Genomic DNA, 18,384 nt, shown 5'->3' on the forward strand with positions numbered 1-18,384 from the left:
GGCTCTGAGATCAAATTTTAAGAAATGCAAAGTCTTATTTACTGAGTTTATGTATTTTGCCTCTGAGGTGTTCCTAAATCATATATATGTCCACTCTTGATGTTTATGTAGTTGAAGAGAGTCCTAAAAATACTTTAGGTATTATTTCATACACAACCCACTTACCACTAGGTTTGTTTGCCAGTATTATCCCCATTTTGCCCATACTGAACCCACTACGCTTATTAATTGCAATCACTCCATCTTGTTCTGAAGTAGCATGTTCAAGCCACAGGATTCTCCTGGTCTCTGTGCCCCATCGGTACTAGTTAAGTAATCGTGCAGTGAGTTGAAGTTAACTTTATCCATGAAATATATTACAGGTTTCAATTCAGTCATGACTTACGATGCTGAAGTGTTTAATTCTGTGTTGTGTGACATGCATGGATTGATCTCAGCCTTCTGATCAACATTTCAAATAATTGCCCAGGAGGAAGAGTCTAAACAAAAATACTCGAGGACAAGAGGCAAGATAGATCGCATTCCTCATTGAGCTGAACATAAAAATGGTATGCTTTAGCTCAAAGCCTATTACATTATTTTATTTCTAGTTACAACAGCAAGAGAGAGACAGAGGATGCATTGCGTGACCACCTTGACAACTAATAAGCACCTGTGTGGACAGTCTCAGCAGTGAGGTCAGGGACAAAGAGGCATATGAGGGTAGTTAAGGTAGGAAATGTCCTCTAATGGTTATTGTGACACACAAGCCCTGGAGTATAGAGGCGAGTTAAGGACTGAAGTTCAGGTAAGTGCCCAGAAATGTCTGGTCAACATTTTCCAGCTTCTGCGTGTAGAAGGGTGGGCATCTAATTTTAAGTGGCAAGATTTTTCAAGAGCTGATTACCTGTAAAACTGTAAATATCCCATTCCCCTGAAAAATCACACTGCTGCAATTCAGGAGCCAAAACTTGCAATTTTCAGAAGCACTAAGGAATAACCAATTTTTATTCCAATTAACTTCAGTGACAGCAGGATTAAGCCAGTGCTCAATAGTTTTGAAAGTCCTACCTGTAATACAGATTTAGGCCTTCCAATTAAGCATCCAAGTTGGAAAAATTGGCCTAGGTATTTTTCTAAGCCTCTAATCATCTTCACCCTTCTAAAAGGTTGACTCTTAAAGTCTTTGACTAGCATTGCCCACAGCCCCTGCCTACCTTCCAGTTCTTTCTCTCTGGTGACAGTCTCTACCAGTGCCTTTTCCTTCCTCCCACATGTATTACACAGGTGGGAAGAGGGGCCATGCAGTTAGTTTGATATGGCTATCATCTCCTGAGGCAGTGATGTTCTCTCCTTGGTAGTTACAGTAGGACAACAGCACTACTCCCATAATGGATTCCCACAGTCTTGGGTTTCCCTGTTTGTTTTTTTTTCAAATTGAGCATCTCTGAGGTTTCTAAAGCTGGTGTGTGTGCATGGATGGATTATTAAATTATGTATCCTTGCTGAGATGCAAGCTGCCAACCAAGCATCAAAAGGACCCCCCTCCCAGAGAACATCATCTAAGGACCATGAGTAGTCCATAGGCTTGTTTGTATGACTGATTCTTAGGAACCTGAACCTGAATAATTCAGGTTGGCTTTTTAGAATTTGGTTTAGGATTTAGCCTTAGTAAAGGCCACAGTTGTATTGTGCTGGCACAAACAAAGCTGGGCAGTTTGTGCCCAAGGGTGTGTACAAAAGTTGCTTTTTTGCCATTTAAAGCATGTTATTGCCATAACAGAAGTGCATGAGTTTACAGCACGTTGGGTCCAAAAGGAGTGCAACTCTTGGGTCTAACTCATGGTACTTGGGAGAGTACGCCATGAGTTAGATTGATCCTCCTGATCCAACAGACATTAGCTGTTGGGTTGGGAGATAGCTGAACCAGAGGGAGAGGCTGTATCTGTATCCTCTTCTCCTAGCTCTGCACCCCACCTCCCTCCTGTTTTGTCTCAGGATGGAAGGGGAGAAGGCAGGGGAGGGAGGTCTGTTTTGGTGTTTCCCTAGCTGTGCTGGAGAGGGGGGAGGCCACCTTCAAGGGGGCTCCAATCCACCTGCCGCACCCTCTAGCACCACCTGGGCAACCCCCAGAATGAGCTTTCTCCGCTCCTTTCCTCATCCCCCCATTCTGAAGACAGCGCTGGGATCAGGGCTGGGCTGTCAGCTGAGATGCAAGTTAATGAAGGTGCTCTGCTCTGGACCACCTTCATCTGAACTCTCACATAATGAGGGTTTAGACTGTTGCAGGATTGGATCCTTTTAAAGTGCTCTGCAGCTGTGCACTTGTGTTTGGTCGCAGAAATGATTTCAGGGGCCACATTAGGCGGAAATTGTCACTTCTGTCTGCACCTTTCAAAACTGGGTACAGTGCTTTAAATTAACCCTTGTGAAATGAAGTATTTAATTTGAAATTCTGTATTTTACAGCACTTTAGCCACCTAAAGTGCTTTAAATAAGTTCTGTAGGCTGGTCAAATTTCTGACCAATGAAGAAATTCCAGGAGGCTGCAGAGTGCCCCCTGCCTCCTAGCCTGGAAAGTATAGGGAGGCTCAGAGGTCTCCCCCACTGACCAAACACGTTTGCTCAAGGGATTTCAGTGACTCTATTCCTTTTCCCAAATTATGCCTTAAATACAGCAGGGTATTCGGATCTCGCCGCTGCCACCACGTGTGGCGGGCCAGTAGGGGGTGCTCCTGCGTTGAGCCGCCCACCTCCCTGCGCCGCCCACCTTCCAGGCTCCAAGTGCCTCCCTTAGGGTGCCTCACGTCCGGCCGACCCCTTCCCTGGAGCACACCCCAGGCTAGCGGGGCACTTCTGTCATGTTTAAGAGCACTGTAACTTTATAGTGCTATAAAAGGTGCACTAAATTACAGCACTGTAAAATGTGCACAGGGCACATCTGTACACACCTGCTGTACCTAATGCAGCTATAGGAAGGGAAACTTGTTGTCTTGGGGGCAACAGTTCAACACCTTTCACAAGCTCCGACTAAGGGGCCCTTAGCCCTGCTGCATTCTGCACCTGCTTTACAGGCAGCAGTTTCCCTTCTGCTTGTGGACTGGTGTTCAGGTTGATCTCCCCTTCCCTTCTGCCTTCAGCTACTGTCAGACCAGCATTAGCTCAAAGATGAATTTGGCACACTTAATCTACCAGCTGAAGCATAGTATCTGCCCTGCCTGAGACCAGCCCTATAGCCTTCAATTATCAACCTCTCTGATGAAGCTGCCACTTTAATTAGATTTTTCCTGGAGTTTGCCTCCAGATATTAATTTGCTTACTGAGGGGCCAAGGCAGCATACTTTCAGTTTAGCCAAAAATAACACCCTAATCTTATATGCCCTTGTGCACTGGGTCATACTATGTTGTTAGTAAACCATCCTTGCATGTGTGACATTTGAGTACAGGAAGCAAACAGGTTGGGAAAGTTTTAATGTTACCAAAGAAAATAGAAATGGAAACCTGGGATGAGTGATACAGTCTGACTGCAGTAAACATAGGAAAGAAAATACATGAAGTGTAAATCTATGGTAAAATCAGGAAGGACAAAATTAGGTGGAGATATTAAAAATTGACATTAATCTCAGAGTGGGATTAACTAAACTAATTCAATAGTCAGGATGATAATTGCTGAGCTGCGATTATGTAAGAAAGGCAGAGGTTTTAGTGCTATTATCCATTTTAGGAATGTAAAAATAAATGTTCGTAGCTTTGTCTTCTTCAACATGAGCAGTTTTGCTGAATAGTTTTGTTGTCAGGTAGTCAATTATGGAAATTCCCCATTTCTGCGTACTAAAACTGGCCACTGTTACGTCCAAGTTGGAGCACATTTAAAAAAAAAAAAAAAGAAAAAGAAAAAACCATGTAAGGACTTTTTTCCATGTGGCTTATCATTGGTTTCTTATCTAAATCTCTAACCAAAGCATGTCTATGTGGTTCCATCTTGACTTTGAGGCTGAACCCTTGTCTTCGCTTTCCCAGCCCACTCAGTCCTCCTAACTCTACTTTTTAAAGGGGTGTCAAAAGATTCCCACCTCCAGCTCTGTCAGTGAATCATTGCTTCCTCCTCCTCTTGTGAAGTGCCTTTTTGGAGCTAAATCTGTCTTAACTAAGAAACAGAAATCAAGGGCAGATGCATAGGGGTGAGAATTAATTTGGCCAGGCCTAGTGGAATCATAGTTGCCTGAAACCTATACGCATAGACTAGTTGTCTTTCAAAAAGGTAGTTTGTAGTTCAATTGGAAGCTATAGGCTTGATGCAGAAAACACCCGGGGAGATTCTATACTCTGCATTATACAAACAGTCAGCCTACGTGGTCGAACAGTCCCTTGCAGCCTTAAAAAAAAATCTATGACTTATAAAGCGCTTTCTTTGGGGCCTGCTCCTAGATTCTGTTACTTAAGGATGCATTTGTGCTAGTCTCTCTCTGTTTTTAACTGGTGTAAGATCTAGAGGAAAAGCTTGCTGCTTTTTCTTCTTAAATGTAATCAAAGTTGGTATGTACAGACCTTTGTGTCATTTAATTAGTTTTATTTACTTGAAAGATGACACGAGGTGTGGTAAATGATTATCAGGATGAGTCTGGAATGACTGCATCTTGCCATGAATGACTTATGCAGATCTTCCCAAGCGAGTGCTCCTAAACCTTTATTCCAGAACACAACCTCAAGTATTCTTTATAGGCAAAAAAGAGTTTGGTATTTTACTTAGGAAAAGGTCTTTTTGATGCGTGCCTAATAATAAAGGATATAACAGCTTTTCCAGGCATAGTGCTGAGTTTTTAAGACTTGTCTTAGAGCATTTCAGGGCTTACAGGTCCTGTGCTGCTATCTGAGAAGGGTGTCCTCTCTCCTGGTACAAAGGCCCAGTTTCTAGCCCTGCCGCCTTCTAAGATATGAGCTGTCTTCTGTGAAATCGTGTCCATCTTCGGTTCTTTTGTTCTTTCATTTTTTCCTTTGTTCTTTAGTAATCAGCTGCTTGGAAGTGGCTGGGAGGTTTGGAATGTCACTAACCCCAGTGGTGAGGTAGGACATACTGCATTTGTCAGTTTACAGCAAAAGCTACAGTATGTTGTAATTAAATAATTGTCCTTTTACTTAAGCTCCATATCAGCTGGTGTTTTATTACATTGTTTTCTGTAGCCCAGTCTCTTCCTTCACCACCTATATAAGAGGTATCCTCCTAACATTTCCATTCCACTATGTGATGGCATCTGCATATAAACACTAAGGTCATATGATCCAAAGGCATTGTGCTGTATGTTTTGTTTTAAATTTAAATATCTGTTTTTCTCCCAAAATGGATAGAGTTTGTTCATATCTGTGCATGCTTCTGTGTCTGAAATCTGAAGAAAAGTTAATTAGTTATTGTTACCTGGATTTCAGCATCAGAGTAAGCATTCAGAGTGGATTAATTTGTTTTTGAAGCTGGATAGCTCAAAAACTCTGGGTTTAAAAGTTTGTCTTTAAATATGCACTGTAGCTCAAAGAGATACACAGGGTTACCAAGAGAAGAAAAAAATACTTATGGATTTAAGAAATTAATGACAACTGCTGTTTCTGTTCTCATGTACGTGAGCCAGGCTGTCTGGATTCAAGATGGCAGTAACTAATTCCATGTTTTTTGAGCACCAAGTAGAACTACACTATCTGGCACCAGGACATTACATGATGTGCTTTTTTTTAGACAATACTATGTTATTGGTGCTTTGTGACTTTGATTGCCGTGTAAATTGTTACCAAAAATGATTTATTGCAGCAGAGCCTATATGGGAGCAGACTATTGCAAACTTCTAAAATTTTTGGCAGGACTGAAATTCTATTCATGCCAGTTAGTGTGCAGTGTTAAAGGCTGAGCATGCCTGAATTTTACCTTGCCGCTTAGAACACACCAGTGGGCCAAATTTTACGGGAACTTCTAACAGGATATAATGTGAATCCATGAAATGGAGGCTGAGCCACAAATGGGAATGAATATTAAAAGAGCTATTCAGTGGGTACATTTTATCAGATATGGGGAGGCTAATCCATCAAAGAAAAGTAGCCAATGAAAATATGTATGATCTGTGGGCTCTGCCCTCCAGTCTTCCTGGTACTCATGTTATAGGGAGATGATGAACATTCAACACAAATCAAACTACTTCCACTCTGATGCATGTGTTCAACAGTTTCTGATCACTGCTTCCTTCTTTTCCCCAATGCTTTTCATGCTCTACTTCTCCATCAAACTGATTTTGCCCAGTCAACAGCTCTGATTTTTCTGCTGCTTTCAATCCCCAACTCTGTCCCTTTCCCTTCTGCCCCTATCTTCTCCATAATTACAACTCAGCTGTACCACTTCCCTCACGAATAGGTCACTTTTCTCACCCAATCTTATCATTTCCCAGATGTGGCTTTCTTCTCACCTTAGCAAGAGCAGGAGCTGAGATGGCAATCCTGAGCACCTCCAGAGGAAATTCAAAGCTGCCAATTTCCTCTGTTATATTTGTCTTTTTCTTTTGGCCAAGCAGTCTGGAATTGTTCCCTCTTCTCTCTGCCCTAAGGCTTGCTAACTTCTTTAAAGGCAATATATTGACAAGATCTGGCGGGAGTTCTTCAGCCCTTGAAGAAGCCCTTGCTCTTGACCACCATGTTTACCTCCTACGACTAAATCCTATTTCACTTCACATCCCTTGTCACTACAGTTTGGAGCACTTGCATGCAGTGTGGGAGTCTATTTGCCTACGTGGTGAAATACAATCAGCCTGTGCATGAACCTGCTGGAAGTAAAATAGAGTAGGAGGCCCTACCACTTGCCCAGGAAGCTGGAGAGCAGTGGAAGTTTGAACCTGCATTTCTTGCTTCCCAAAGTGCACTCAGGGATTTCCCAGACCCCTTGCCAGCCCTCCTGTAGCTGCCCCACTATGGTCAGAGGATAAAAATGGATAAAGAGCATTTGCTAAGTTCCTACTCTATTTGCAGAGAGGCTCAGGCTAGAATCCAGGGCCCATTATTTTCCAGGGCAGCAGCCATCTCACTAAGCTACACACATTCTAGCTTGCATGGTTCCTGCTGGCCTCACATCTCTGTTTCTATTAGAGGCCCTCCTCCTCTACCCCTTCTACTAGGTACCAGTTGGACAGCCCAGCTCTAAATGAAGATGAAGCTGACCATCACCAGGAAACAAATTAATGCAACAGCATACCTACTACCCAGCTCCTGTGAGGTGACCTGACTCAGCTATAGTGCTACGCTGAATCATAGAAAATTAGGGTTGGAAGGGACCTCAGGAGTTTGTCTAGTCGAACCCTCTGCTCAAAGCAGGACCATCCCCAACTAGATCATCCCAGCCAAAGCTTTGTCTAGCCAAGTCTTAAAAACCTCCAAACACGGAGATTCCACCTCCTCTCTTGATAACCTGTTTGTATTTTCTGCCCTCCTAGTGAGAACATTTTTCCTAATATCTAACTCGGGGGTGGGCAAAATGTGGCCCGCAGGCTGGATGCGGCCCATCCAGCCCGTAGGACCCCTAAAAATTTTAGAAGATGAATATTTGGGATATGGGAAGCTGGATGACAGCGACCACGAGCTGATCACCTTTACCATCCGCTGAAAAGCTGGCAAGTCAGTCAGCAACACGGAAGTCCTTGACTTCAGGAAAGCCGACTTTGACAAGCTCAGGAGGCTTGTCAGTGAGGCCCTAAGAGACCATGACCACGGGGAGAGGGGAGTTCAAGAAGAGTGGTTGCTCCTCAAGGGAGCAATCCTCAATGCACAAACTAAGTCTATTCCATCTCGGAGGAAAGGCAGCAAGAGGGCACAGCAGCCCCCCTGGCTCTCCAGGGACCTAGCAGACCTCCTGAGGCTAAAAAGAAAGGTCTACAAAGGATGGAGGATGGGAGTCACCTCCAAGGAAGATTATTCCGCACTGGTCCGGTCCTGTAGGGAGCAGACCAGGAAAGCCAAGGTTGCAACTAAACTCCAACTAGCTTTGAGCATCAAGGACAATAAAAAGTCCTTTTTCAGATATGTGGGGAGCCGGAGGAAAAGCAGGGGCAACGCTGGACCCCTGCTGAACCAGATGGGGCAACTGACAACTGACGCCCAGGAAAAAGCCAACCTATTAACTAGGTACTTTGCATCGGTCTTTCATCAGTCCCATGGGACACCCATGCCTGCTACGGGACAGGGAAGTCCGGGTGAGGGTGATCCCCTGCCCTCCATTGATACTGACTTTGTGAAGGAACATCTTGAGAAGCTGGATACCTTCAAGTCAGCCAGCCCTGACAATCTTCACCCCAGGGTACTCAAGGAGCTGGCGAGCATCATAGCCCAGCCTCTAGCACGGATCTTTGAAAACTCTTGGCGCTCTGGTGTAGTGCCTGAAGACTGGAAGAAGGCCAATGTGGTGCCTATCTTCAAGAAAGGGAGGAAAGTGGATCCGGCTAACTATAGGCCCATCAGCCTGACTTCTATCCCGGGGAAGATCTTAGAAAAGTTTATTAAAGAGGCCATCCTTAATGGACTGGCCGACGCCAACATCTTAAGGGATAGCCAGCATGGGTTTGTTGTGGGTAGGTCTTGCTTGGCCAATCTCATTTCGTTCTACGACCAGGTGACCTATCACCTGGACAAGGGAGAAGAGATTGATGTCATATATCTTGACTTCAAAAAAGCCTTCGATCTGGTGTCCCATGATCGTCTCTTGGAGAAACTGGCTAATTGTCGCCTTGGGTCCTCCACGATCCACTGGCTGGAAAATTGGCTCCGGGGTCGGACCCAGAGGGTAGTAATTGATGAAAGTCACTCATCATGGTGTCCTGTGACCAGTGGGGTCCCCCAAGGCTCTGTCCTTGGACCCATACTGTTCAACATCTTCATTAATGATGTGGACACTGGAGTCAGAAGCGGACTGGCCAAGTTCGCCGATGACACCAAACTTTGGGGCAAAGCATCCACACCAGAACATAGGCGGGTGATCCAGGCTGACCTGGACAGGCTCAGCAAGTGGGCGGACGAGAATCTGATGGTGTTCAACACCGATAAATGCAAGGTTCTCCACCTTGGGAAGAAAAACCCACAGCATCCTTATAGGCTAGGCAGTGCTATGTTGGCTAGCACTATGCAAGAAAGAGACTTGGGGGTCATCATTGACCACACGATGAACATGAGCCTGCAGTGCGATGCTGTGGCTAGTAAAGCGACCAAAACGCTGGCTTGCATCCATAGATGCTTCTCAAGCAAATCCCGGGACGTCATTCTCCCCTTGTACTTGGCCTTAGTGAGGCCGCAGCTGGAGTACTGTGTCCAGTTTTGGGCTCCACAATTCAAAAAAGATGTGGAGAAGCTTGAGAGAGTCCAGAGAAGAGCCACGCGCATGATCAGAGGTCAGGGAAGCAGACCCTACGATGACAGGCTGAGAGCCCTGGGGCTCTTTAGCCTGGAAAAGTGCAGGCTCAGGGGTGATCTGATGGCCACCTAAAAGTTTATCGGGGTGACCACCAGTATCTGGGGGAACGTTTGTTCACCAGAGCGCCCCAAGGGATGACAAGGTCGAATGGTCACAAACTACTTCAAGATCGTTTCAGGCTGGACATAAGGAAGAATTTCTTTACTGTCCAAGCCCCCAAGGTCTGGAACAGCCTGCCACTGGAGGTGGTTCAAGCGCCTTCATTGAACACCTTCAAGATGAAACTGGATGCTTATCTTGCTGGGATCCTATGACCCCAGCTGACTTCCTGCCCTTTGGGCAGGGGACTGGACTCGATGATCTTCCGAGGTCCCTTCCAGCCCTAATGTCTATGAAATCTATTAAATTTATCTGCCCCTGGCTGCCTGTCATGCAGCCCTCGATGGCTTGCCAAAGCTCAGTAAGTGGCCCTCTGCCCAAAATAATTGCCCACCCGTGCTCTAATCTAAGCTTACCTTCCTGCAAGTTGAGACTATTGCTCCTTGTTTTGTCATCTGCCACCATTGAGAACAGTTTAACTCCATCCTCTTTAGAACCTCCCTTCAGGTAGTTGAAGGCTGTTATTAAATCCCCTCTCAGTCATCTCTTCGCTAGACTAAGCCCAGTTCCCTCAGTCTTTCCTCATAAGTCATGTCCCCATAAGTCACTGCCTCCTGGCCTACTGTGCCATTCGCATCAGTCTCTTTGGGGAACTCCAGGGTTGTATGGCACAATTTGAAAACCACTACACTACACCATTAAACAAGTATGAGGTCCTAGTCTTTATTTATAATCCACTTAACTGCTTGGATGCAAGCTACCTTGAAGAGTCATGTATGTAATTCAGGAGTCTCCAAGGCCATTACATGCTTCCAAAACTGCTTCTGGAACACAGCTTCTGGCTAAGACAGAGGTGGGCCAAAGTATATGCATATCCCACCCTTAGCTCTAGAAAACTATACCTAGGATCTGCCAGATAGCCTTAGCACCTTATACTACAAGACTCACGTTTAGAGGTAACAGCACTGACAAGAGAATGTGGGAGAGAGGAAGTGAAGGACAAGTGGACAGAAGGAGAGGGCAGGAAAAAAGCTACAAACCCCCAAATCCAAACATGCATGAAGGTAATGAGCTTACTCTTCAGAGCACACTCTGCTACTACTTCAGTTCCAGAGAGAGCTTAGATAGTACACAGTAAAAACACCTAGGATAGAAAACATCTCCCTGCTGCCATTATGACTTTCCTTCCAATTTCACAGAGGTGCTAATGTCTCTATTAACATCTACCAGAGATGGAAATGCCATACATCAACAATACAGCTGTGCTTCCTGGTTCCTGAGCAGAAGTTTTAGAAGCATTACAAAATATAGCAAATGTAAAAAATTTGATGGGCCAACATAACAAGACTGACTAGAAAGAGCGATGATGGGAGGCAGATGTTCAATCTCTGAGAGTAATTAGGTGTCTTGTCCTGTGGCTGCATCTCCCACAGGCTGGCAGGATATATAATTTGCGTCCTTGTGATTTGGAATGCTAGCAGAGAAAAAATGAGTCAGGAACATGGCGAGCATAATTTGCTCAAATTACCACTGGGCAGAGAGACTCCTCTTCTTTTATCTTGAGATTTAAAAATGGACATCATGGCAGAAAGGATAAAAAAGCAAGTTGTGATAGACCTTGCCATTGGGTAAGAAAGTCTTCAGAACAGGTCTCCACCCAAGGCTGGGGCTTACAAGCTAAATCAAGGGCAAGGCAGTTTATAAAGAATGTTCTTCAACTGCTCTTTTCTGATTGTTCACATTAGACCACTCCTGTTGATTTGTAACATTGGGCATGTTAACATTTAATCAGCACTATGGTAGAACAGTAGAGGTGGGTGCTGTACATCTAAATATAGTAGTTATACTTAAATGCTTCAAAATTTTTTTTTTTTATCTTAATCTATTTCAGATGAAAACAGAATATAGTATTTTTATGAGGATCAGTGAACTGCTGCTTGCTGCTTCCTGTAGATCACTGTTCTTATTTGAGAACTAAATGCGACAGCAGCTGATGTTGTGACTTTATTCATTAAAATCTTTCAGTTGTGATAAATTACTATTTTTGGTTTGAAAACATCCCACTTGAAACAGAGTGGGTGGAAAAGACACTTGGGAGAGGCATGCCACATGGTTTCTAAATCCTATGTCTCTGTACAGCAAAAAATATCACAAGAACCACCTTTCACATCTAATCAGCACTTTTGAGGGCAAGGGAAAACATTTTTTTTACTGTGTCGCTGAAAACAAAAAGTCTTATGAATAAACATTAACGGAGTGGCTGACATGTCAGCCTATTTGTAACGTTTTCCATTCAGCCAGCTGTAGAGGAAGTATAAGGCTAGCTTAAAATGCCTATAACAAAGCAAAAAATAATGGTGAGGTATATTGAAACTTGGTCCTCCCAGTAATAAGATGGCACTGCAGATAAACCAAAAAGATTTCTTTACCTTGCAGTTGAAGATGCAACATCTAAATTTTTAATTGGATTATATGTTTGGGTCCAAATATTCCTAAATTGATCCTAATGGCACCAGGCTACAACATTTCTGAAACGTGAAGCCAGGACCCTAAGATAGATTTAGGAATTCAGTGTTAGGTTCCTATTTTTTATAATCTTTATTTTGGTTTCAGGAACTCCCACAAAGAACTGCAAAGCTACCAAGCAGGAAACTGGACACCATTCGGTTGCAGCCCAACAAATGAGGGTCAGTTTACCCGATACAGCATCCAACTTACTTAGTCTCCTTTTGTCTGTCTTTCCCTCTTTCTTGAATAGAATCAATGCTGCTACCACAGTCTATCACATGAAATTCTTAAAATATGAATATAATAATATATATATAATATACTATATAAAGGGTAAGGATCGAGTAATAAACAGAAAAATGCAACATTCATCAAAATATTCCTCCTTCTCTCATGTTCATCCTAACACCTAGATATGTTACAATGGTAGAAGGTGAGAGTTTAGAAACAGTAGTAACAGTTATACAGCTCAATACAGCCCAGTAGTAATACAGCTCCAGCCCATTTTCATACACAAGTGCAACCGTTACCTAGCAGAATTTTTATTTGAATTTTACATTCACATTTTGCCATTCATGTGGGTGGCTTTTACACTGTTACGTAATAAAGTTACATTGTTCTACTCTTTCATGTGCATTGGTTTCAGCCATCAAGAAATGGTAAAACTAACAATGAACAACTGTTCCATATATCTATATTCAGGCTGGGAAAAATTATGAGTTTTTTCCTCACCCGCTGTCAAATTCCCCCAACTTTTAGGTTTTGTTCTGTTTTTCCCTTTTAAATCAGCATTTATGTTTAGCAATTACAAACTGATCTATATTTGTTTCTACTAATCAAGCTGGGATTTCCTGTGCGTTTGTTATGTATAACATGAATCTTTCTTTCACTTTTATTGAAGACAGATCAAAACGTATCATTACTGGCTGTTCAGAGGTGCTCTCTGATGGTGCTATTGCGCAATATAATTTTTCTGAGCCTGGTGATCTTAACATTATAGGGCTATAACACAGATAAACTTGTAGTGCTTTACAGTTTACAGACTTTTGCCAAACCTTTCCATAGAATGAAAGCAATTTATAAATGACAAAATACCGCAACCAATTAGCACATACAAACATTTATTTTGAAATGTCCATTCTACCCATTATTAAGAATTACATCATCAAAGCACTTTATGGCAGTGAAAATAGCTCTCACCCCTCTGACTCATCCATTTTTCCATTAAAGCTGCAAAATGTGCAATCCGCTTGAAAAATAAGTTGCTTTTTATTTACTTTTTCATGAAAGTAAAAAAAAAATTAAAAAAAAAAATCAACCAGAAAGACCAAACCAAAAAACCAAAAAAACCCCAACAAAAAAAAAAAAACGACAGCCCCAGCTTATAGGGAATCTACATATGAACTTCTTCCATTCCCCCCAAAAATAACTTACAGAGATAGTTTAAAAGTTTTAAATGCATTTTAAACCAAGTGCATGTTATTTTATTTTATTTCATAATAATAATTATTATTATATCTTAAAATTCTAAAAACTCATAATTTACTTTCTTGGAAAAAAGGCAGCGAGCCGTTGCTTCTTGATTGGAAGAATATGTATTTCCGGTGAGTTCATTTTCTTTAACTTTACACTCCTGTTTTTGACAGGTTTTCTAAGAGCTTCTGCATTATCCCTGGACTCTGGCTGATTCTTCACATCGTAACACTGCAGCACAGAGTCCTGTGGCATGTCCCTTTTGAAGGAAAAGTTTTTGGTGGATACTCCCGAGAGGCCTTTTATCTTGCCACAGAAAATAGTGGGCACAGCATCTTTGACAGAGACTATCACTTTGGCTGTCTGTGAAGTGCTCACGATCTCAATATTATTCCCAGTCTTGGGCTCACAGGATGTTCTGCTAGTCTGATCCACCAGCCACTTTTGCTGTTGTCTCAGGAGCTCGGATGAGTTGCTACTGATGATTCTGCTGTCAACCTTGGCTGAGGTTTCATGTGGTTTTGAAGGGATAAAAGGAGCTGCAACACCAGAGAGTTTATCTGCCATGGCATGAGCAGCACTGTCCATTATGGAGCCAGAGGAAAGGGCACTAGCTGCTTCAGCCTGGACCGCCATACTGCCCGTCTTCCTACAGGAAGCAATGGACAAGTCTAAAGCTCCATCTTCAGGTGAGACCTGAGGACTGGCTTCACTTGCCTTTAGCAAGGGCATCGTTTTCATGGAGAGGTCCAGGGCTTCATTCTCATTGCTCATCTTGATGACAGTGTGGCGATTAAGTTGTGAAAATTCCCTTGTGGGGATGAAGTCAAAGGGTTTTGACTCCTCCTTCTCCAGAGGGGTTTGGGTGCCTTTGCAGGAATGTGGAGTGAACGATGGCGTCTTGGGGTAGTCCGGGTTGACCTTGGATTCAGGACTGTGAGGCACGGGAATCGGGACAGGGATAGGAATGGGGACTGGGACAGGCAGAGGAACAATCACAGGGTATGGTACCAGAAGGGTGGCAGGAGGTACTAATGGAGACAGAGGGGAACTAAAAGCCTGGGGTGGGAGAGAAGAGTAATCGGGAGGTGGCTGACAGGGAGTAGAGCCTAAGGTGCCCTGGGAAGGAAACAAATCCTGAAGGACTGCTGCAAACCCCGGTGTCTGAAACACTGGGGGTAGGACAGGCTCCTGGGTCTGGCTAGATGGTTTCTGATCCAGTAGCTGGGGTTGTGCAACAGGGGTAGAAGAACCCTGGAAAATATTGTTGTGAATGGGATTTGTAGCACAGGGAGCACCCTGAGGTAATACCAGTGGAGAATTTAAATGCTGAAACACATGTTGCTCTAAGAGGACAGGTAGTGGAACCGGACCTTGAGTTGTCATAACGTAGGGAGTATTGTTGCTGGGAGTAATCTGAGGGGTGGTACTCCCTGCTACTTGCAAGTGTATTGGCAGAACCACAGGGCTGTCCCCTAAACAAATTGGCTGGAGCACTGTGGCTGCTACTTTAAGAGCGACCCCACTTTGGGACTCGGCGGGTGGGGTGAGGATGGAAGGGGCTGGGACAGTCACAAGTGGAGAAAGTGCTTTCTTCATCAAGTCTGTTGAGTTGATGTTCCAGGCTTCAGCTGTTATCAGCTGAGCAACTCCATTTTCTAGTTTATTGTTGGCTATTGTGGAAGGATTGCTGGTAACATCCATGGGCAGGTTTTGTGTGTCCTTATACAGTTCCTCCATTTTACAGGACTTCTGAGATTCTGCTGAATTCAAGTTTACATTGCTGTCACCAGGATCCGGCGTGTCTCCCGGCTGCCAAAAGGGTCTGCACCAACATAGTTTGACCTGCAAAACAGAAACATATTTTAAGCAGTGCATAAATCTCTTTCTTAAGCTAATATTTGCAGCTGCCTTTAAAGAGCCTCACACACACGCACACACACAAAAGCCGTTAAATGTTTCCACACTTCAGGGTAACTGCTCCATTATACTATACAGTATATACACATATATACTGTGTATACATACAGCTATGAGTGCTATATGAAGAGTTCTGGAGTACTTGTACTTTGCAGTAAACACAGATAATTTACAGGACTGAAGAACAACTGCAGTCAAAAGAAAAAGCCTCCAGTATACAGTTTAAATGAGAAGTCAGGCACTATATTTTACATTTTTAAACAAAGCTTCATGCCATGATAGTGCATGGCACAGTCAACAGCCACTGCACTGTTTAAACTCAATAAAAAGCACAAAAGCAAGCTTTCCTAAAAATAAACTGTTAGGAAATGTTCCACTGCCAGGTTAAGAAGCTTCACAATGAGTGAAGGGTCCTCACTCAGCCTAAAATAATCATCCTTTTCAGTCTTTGAAGATCTTGCTAGAATAAATCAGACAATCTACTCATGCACTCACTAAATAACATGCACTCACTAAATAACACATTCAAAAACTGCTGTTAACAGCATAACAAAGAGCAATTAGTAGCTTGGCAACATAAGCCTGTAGTTTGATCATATTGTTTATTTGATAAGGATGCTTTTCTTCCTACTAAGAAAACCCCAACACTTGTCCTGCTTCAGAACTAGATAATGACAGTAATATGAACCAGACGTCTTATTAATAGGATACAAAAAAATAAAAAAAATCAAAGCAACTTTAAATTCACTCTGACAGGCTAATCCTTTATCTTAACCAAGCAAATGTCAGTAAAAAGTGCAGAGATCTTTTCCCCATATGAGCACTGAGAAATTTTAGCATCCTTCTTAAAAACATTTTCCTTTCTAGAAGGTATTGAATTCATAGGTATAGTTCCCCCCCCCCCAGTACAAATTATTTCTACCATGAAAGCTGCCACATGCACAACTTGTCTTTAGGTTTTGCTCGTTAAGTAGCACAGAACATACTTCTCCTAATTTAAGTGCTGCATCTTGTCATGATAATTGCCATGGAAATTTGTCCATATTTAGTCCTGTTACGCTGGAGAAGAATAAGAGCACCCCGAATTTACATTTCCACTTACATTCAACTGAATTTTATGACCTAAAATGATGCATGCATTAATGTTCAGGCATTTGTTAGGCTTAACAGTTCAGGGGTTTTGTTCCCTATTATTCATTCAGTAGTGTTTGTTGTTGTGGTAAAATGAAATGCAACTCCAAAATTTGACATTTAGAGCCTGCAAAGCACAAGAGTATTTCCATTGACTCAGTGAGAAGACCCCCAGGTGTAAATTTACTCATGTGTAAGTATTCACAAGAAGAGAGCTATAACCTGTAAACTAAAAACGGATAAGAAAACACACGAAAGGATAAAAAAAAAAAAGGCCAAGGTAGGAAAAAAAAAATCACTCTTGTTAAGATATTTAAATGCCAAACACCAGACTTTAGGTACCATAATAAGTGGCAGATCACAAAGTGTAGATTGCTAAAAATTTAGGCTGCTTATATAGAAACCATTTATTTATTATTATTTTAGAGCACCTATTTCCCCTTATTACCATGCGGACCTGAGGGAATAACTGTAATTCCATGATATGCTGTGATAATATTCACAGTTCCTCCCCACCTTTCTCAAAACAAAAGAAAACTAAAGACAAACAGATATTTATTATTTTCAAAGAGTTTAAAAAAAAATCACTGATTCAAAGAATGCCAACTGTGCTTGTTCTTTACTCTTCAAAAAGGCTATCTTGATTCTTCCTTACTTCAAGCACTTAAAATAAGGACAATGAAGATAAATACTTGGCAGGTTAAGATTTTTAAAACCAACACTTTTCAATTTCACTAATATTAACAGGAAATCCCTTTAAAAATAAACCTTTCACCTCTTTTTATGCCTCTGTTCTATGTTTAAATCACTTTCAAATTTCTTTCTTACTGTATTATATAAATATTGAAAGAAACAGCTGAGAATATCAGAACAATATATTTTATATCACTATGAAATTACACTGGGTGTTTTTGACTGTTTTTATTTGACAAAGTGAGATCTCTGCCCATCAAAAATTAATGACCCAGCAGTGTTAGGAGAGAGCCTTCTAGTCCCCTGAGAAACCCACTTGATACTAAAAAAATGGGGAAAAAATTAAGATGAAAATTATGCTATAGAAGAGACTTGAAGGATAAGTGTGCCGAACTGGCTTAGAGAAGGAAGCAGAGATAAGTGCAGGAGATGACAGTAAAACAATAAAATCCCACTTCACTGCCTTAAAAAGTTACTACGCTACAGGCAGAGGAAATAGCTAGACTAGGGAAAGACAACCTCATATATCATAAACAGACACCTTTAAAAATCCATAGGTATTTCTTCAGCACAGTAAAATAGTGTTCCATGCTGAGTCCCGTGTGCCTCTAGGATATATATTTTGTTGAAAATATTTCTGGCACTGCTAGAGGCTCTGGCCTGCCAGCAACAAGACACAATTTTAAGAGTAGAAACTGCAGTTTTAAGCATGGAAATTGCAAAGGAGAAAGGTGAAGGGGTTCAGTGTGTTAAAAGCTTATAATATAAAAGGAAAGTTGGGTTTGTATATTTTTAAAAAATTATTGTTGTTGGTATTATTCTTCTTCTTCTTCATGACTCAAGTCTCCTAGCTGGTAGACAAGGACATATTATAGAACCCTGTGGGCAGCATGGAACAGATGAGATTTTTTTTTCTTTCACACAATTGCCATTTCTGTCTGTGTTATAATGAGTCTCTGAATATATGGGGCTTTTCTTAAGACCCAGTTCTTGGAAGCCTGTGATTTTAGGAAACACTCTCAGCTTTCTTCTTGAAAAAACATGTTTTTAGTCCTTATGATTTCAGGGACATACTTGAAAATGTGATTCCCAAAAAGCTTATAAAACCCTGCGTACTGTTAAAATACCATGATTTTAGAAACTACCCATGGGCC

General features: G+C 42.2%; 1 protein-coding gene across 1 annotated transcript in view; it reads right to left on the bottom strand.

The window, feature by feature from the left end:
* Positions 1-12,539: 12,539 nt before the first annotated feature.
* RAI2 (retinoic acid induced 2) overlaps positions 12,540-18,384 on the bottom strand; it is a 64,628-nt gene continuing 58,783 nt past the window's right edge. Inside the window, exon 2 of the mRNA XM_014608223.3 lies at positions 12,540-15,331. Within this exon, the coding sequence (XP_014463709.1) occupies positions 13,556-15,226 (1,671 nt within the window). The 5' untranslated portion in view covers positions 15,227-15,331 and the 3' untranslated portion in view covers positions 12,540-13,555. The remainder of the gene's footprint in view (positions 15,332-18,384) is intronic.

Source organism: Alligator mississippiensis, chromosome 1 (assembly GCF_030867095.1).
Source record: "Alligator mississippiensis isolate rAllMis1 chromosome 1, rAllMis1, whole genome shotgun sequence".
In the NCBI taxonomy this organism is placed as follows: Eukaryota; Metazoa; Chordata; order Crocodylia; family Alligatoridae; genus Alligator; species Alligator mississippiensis.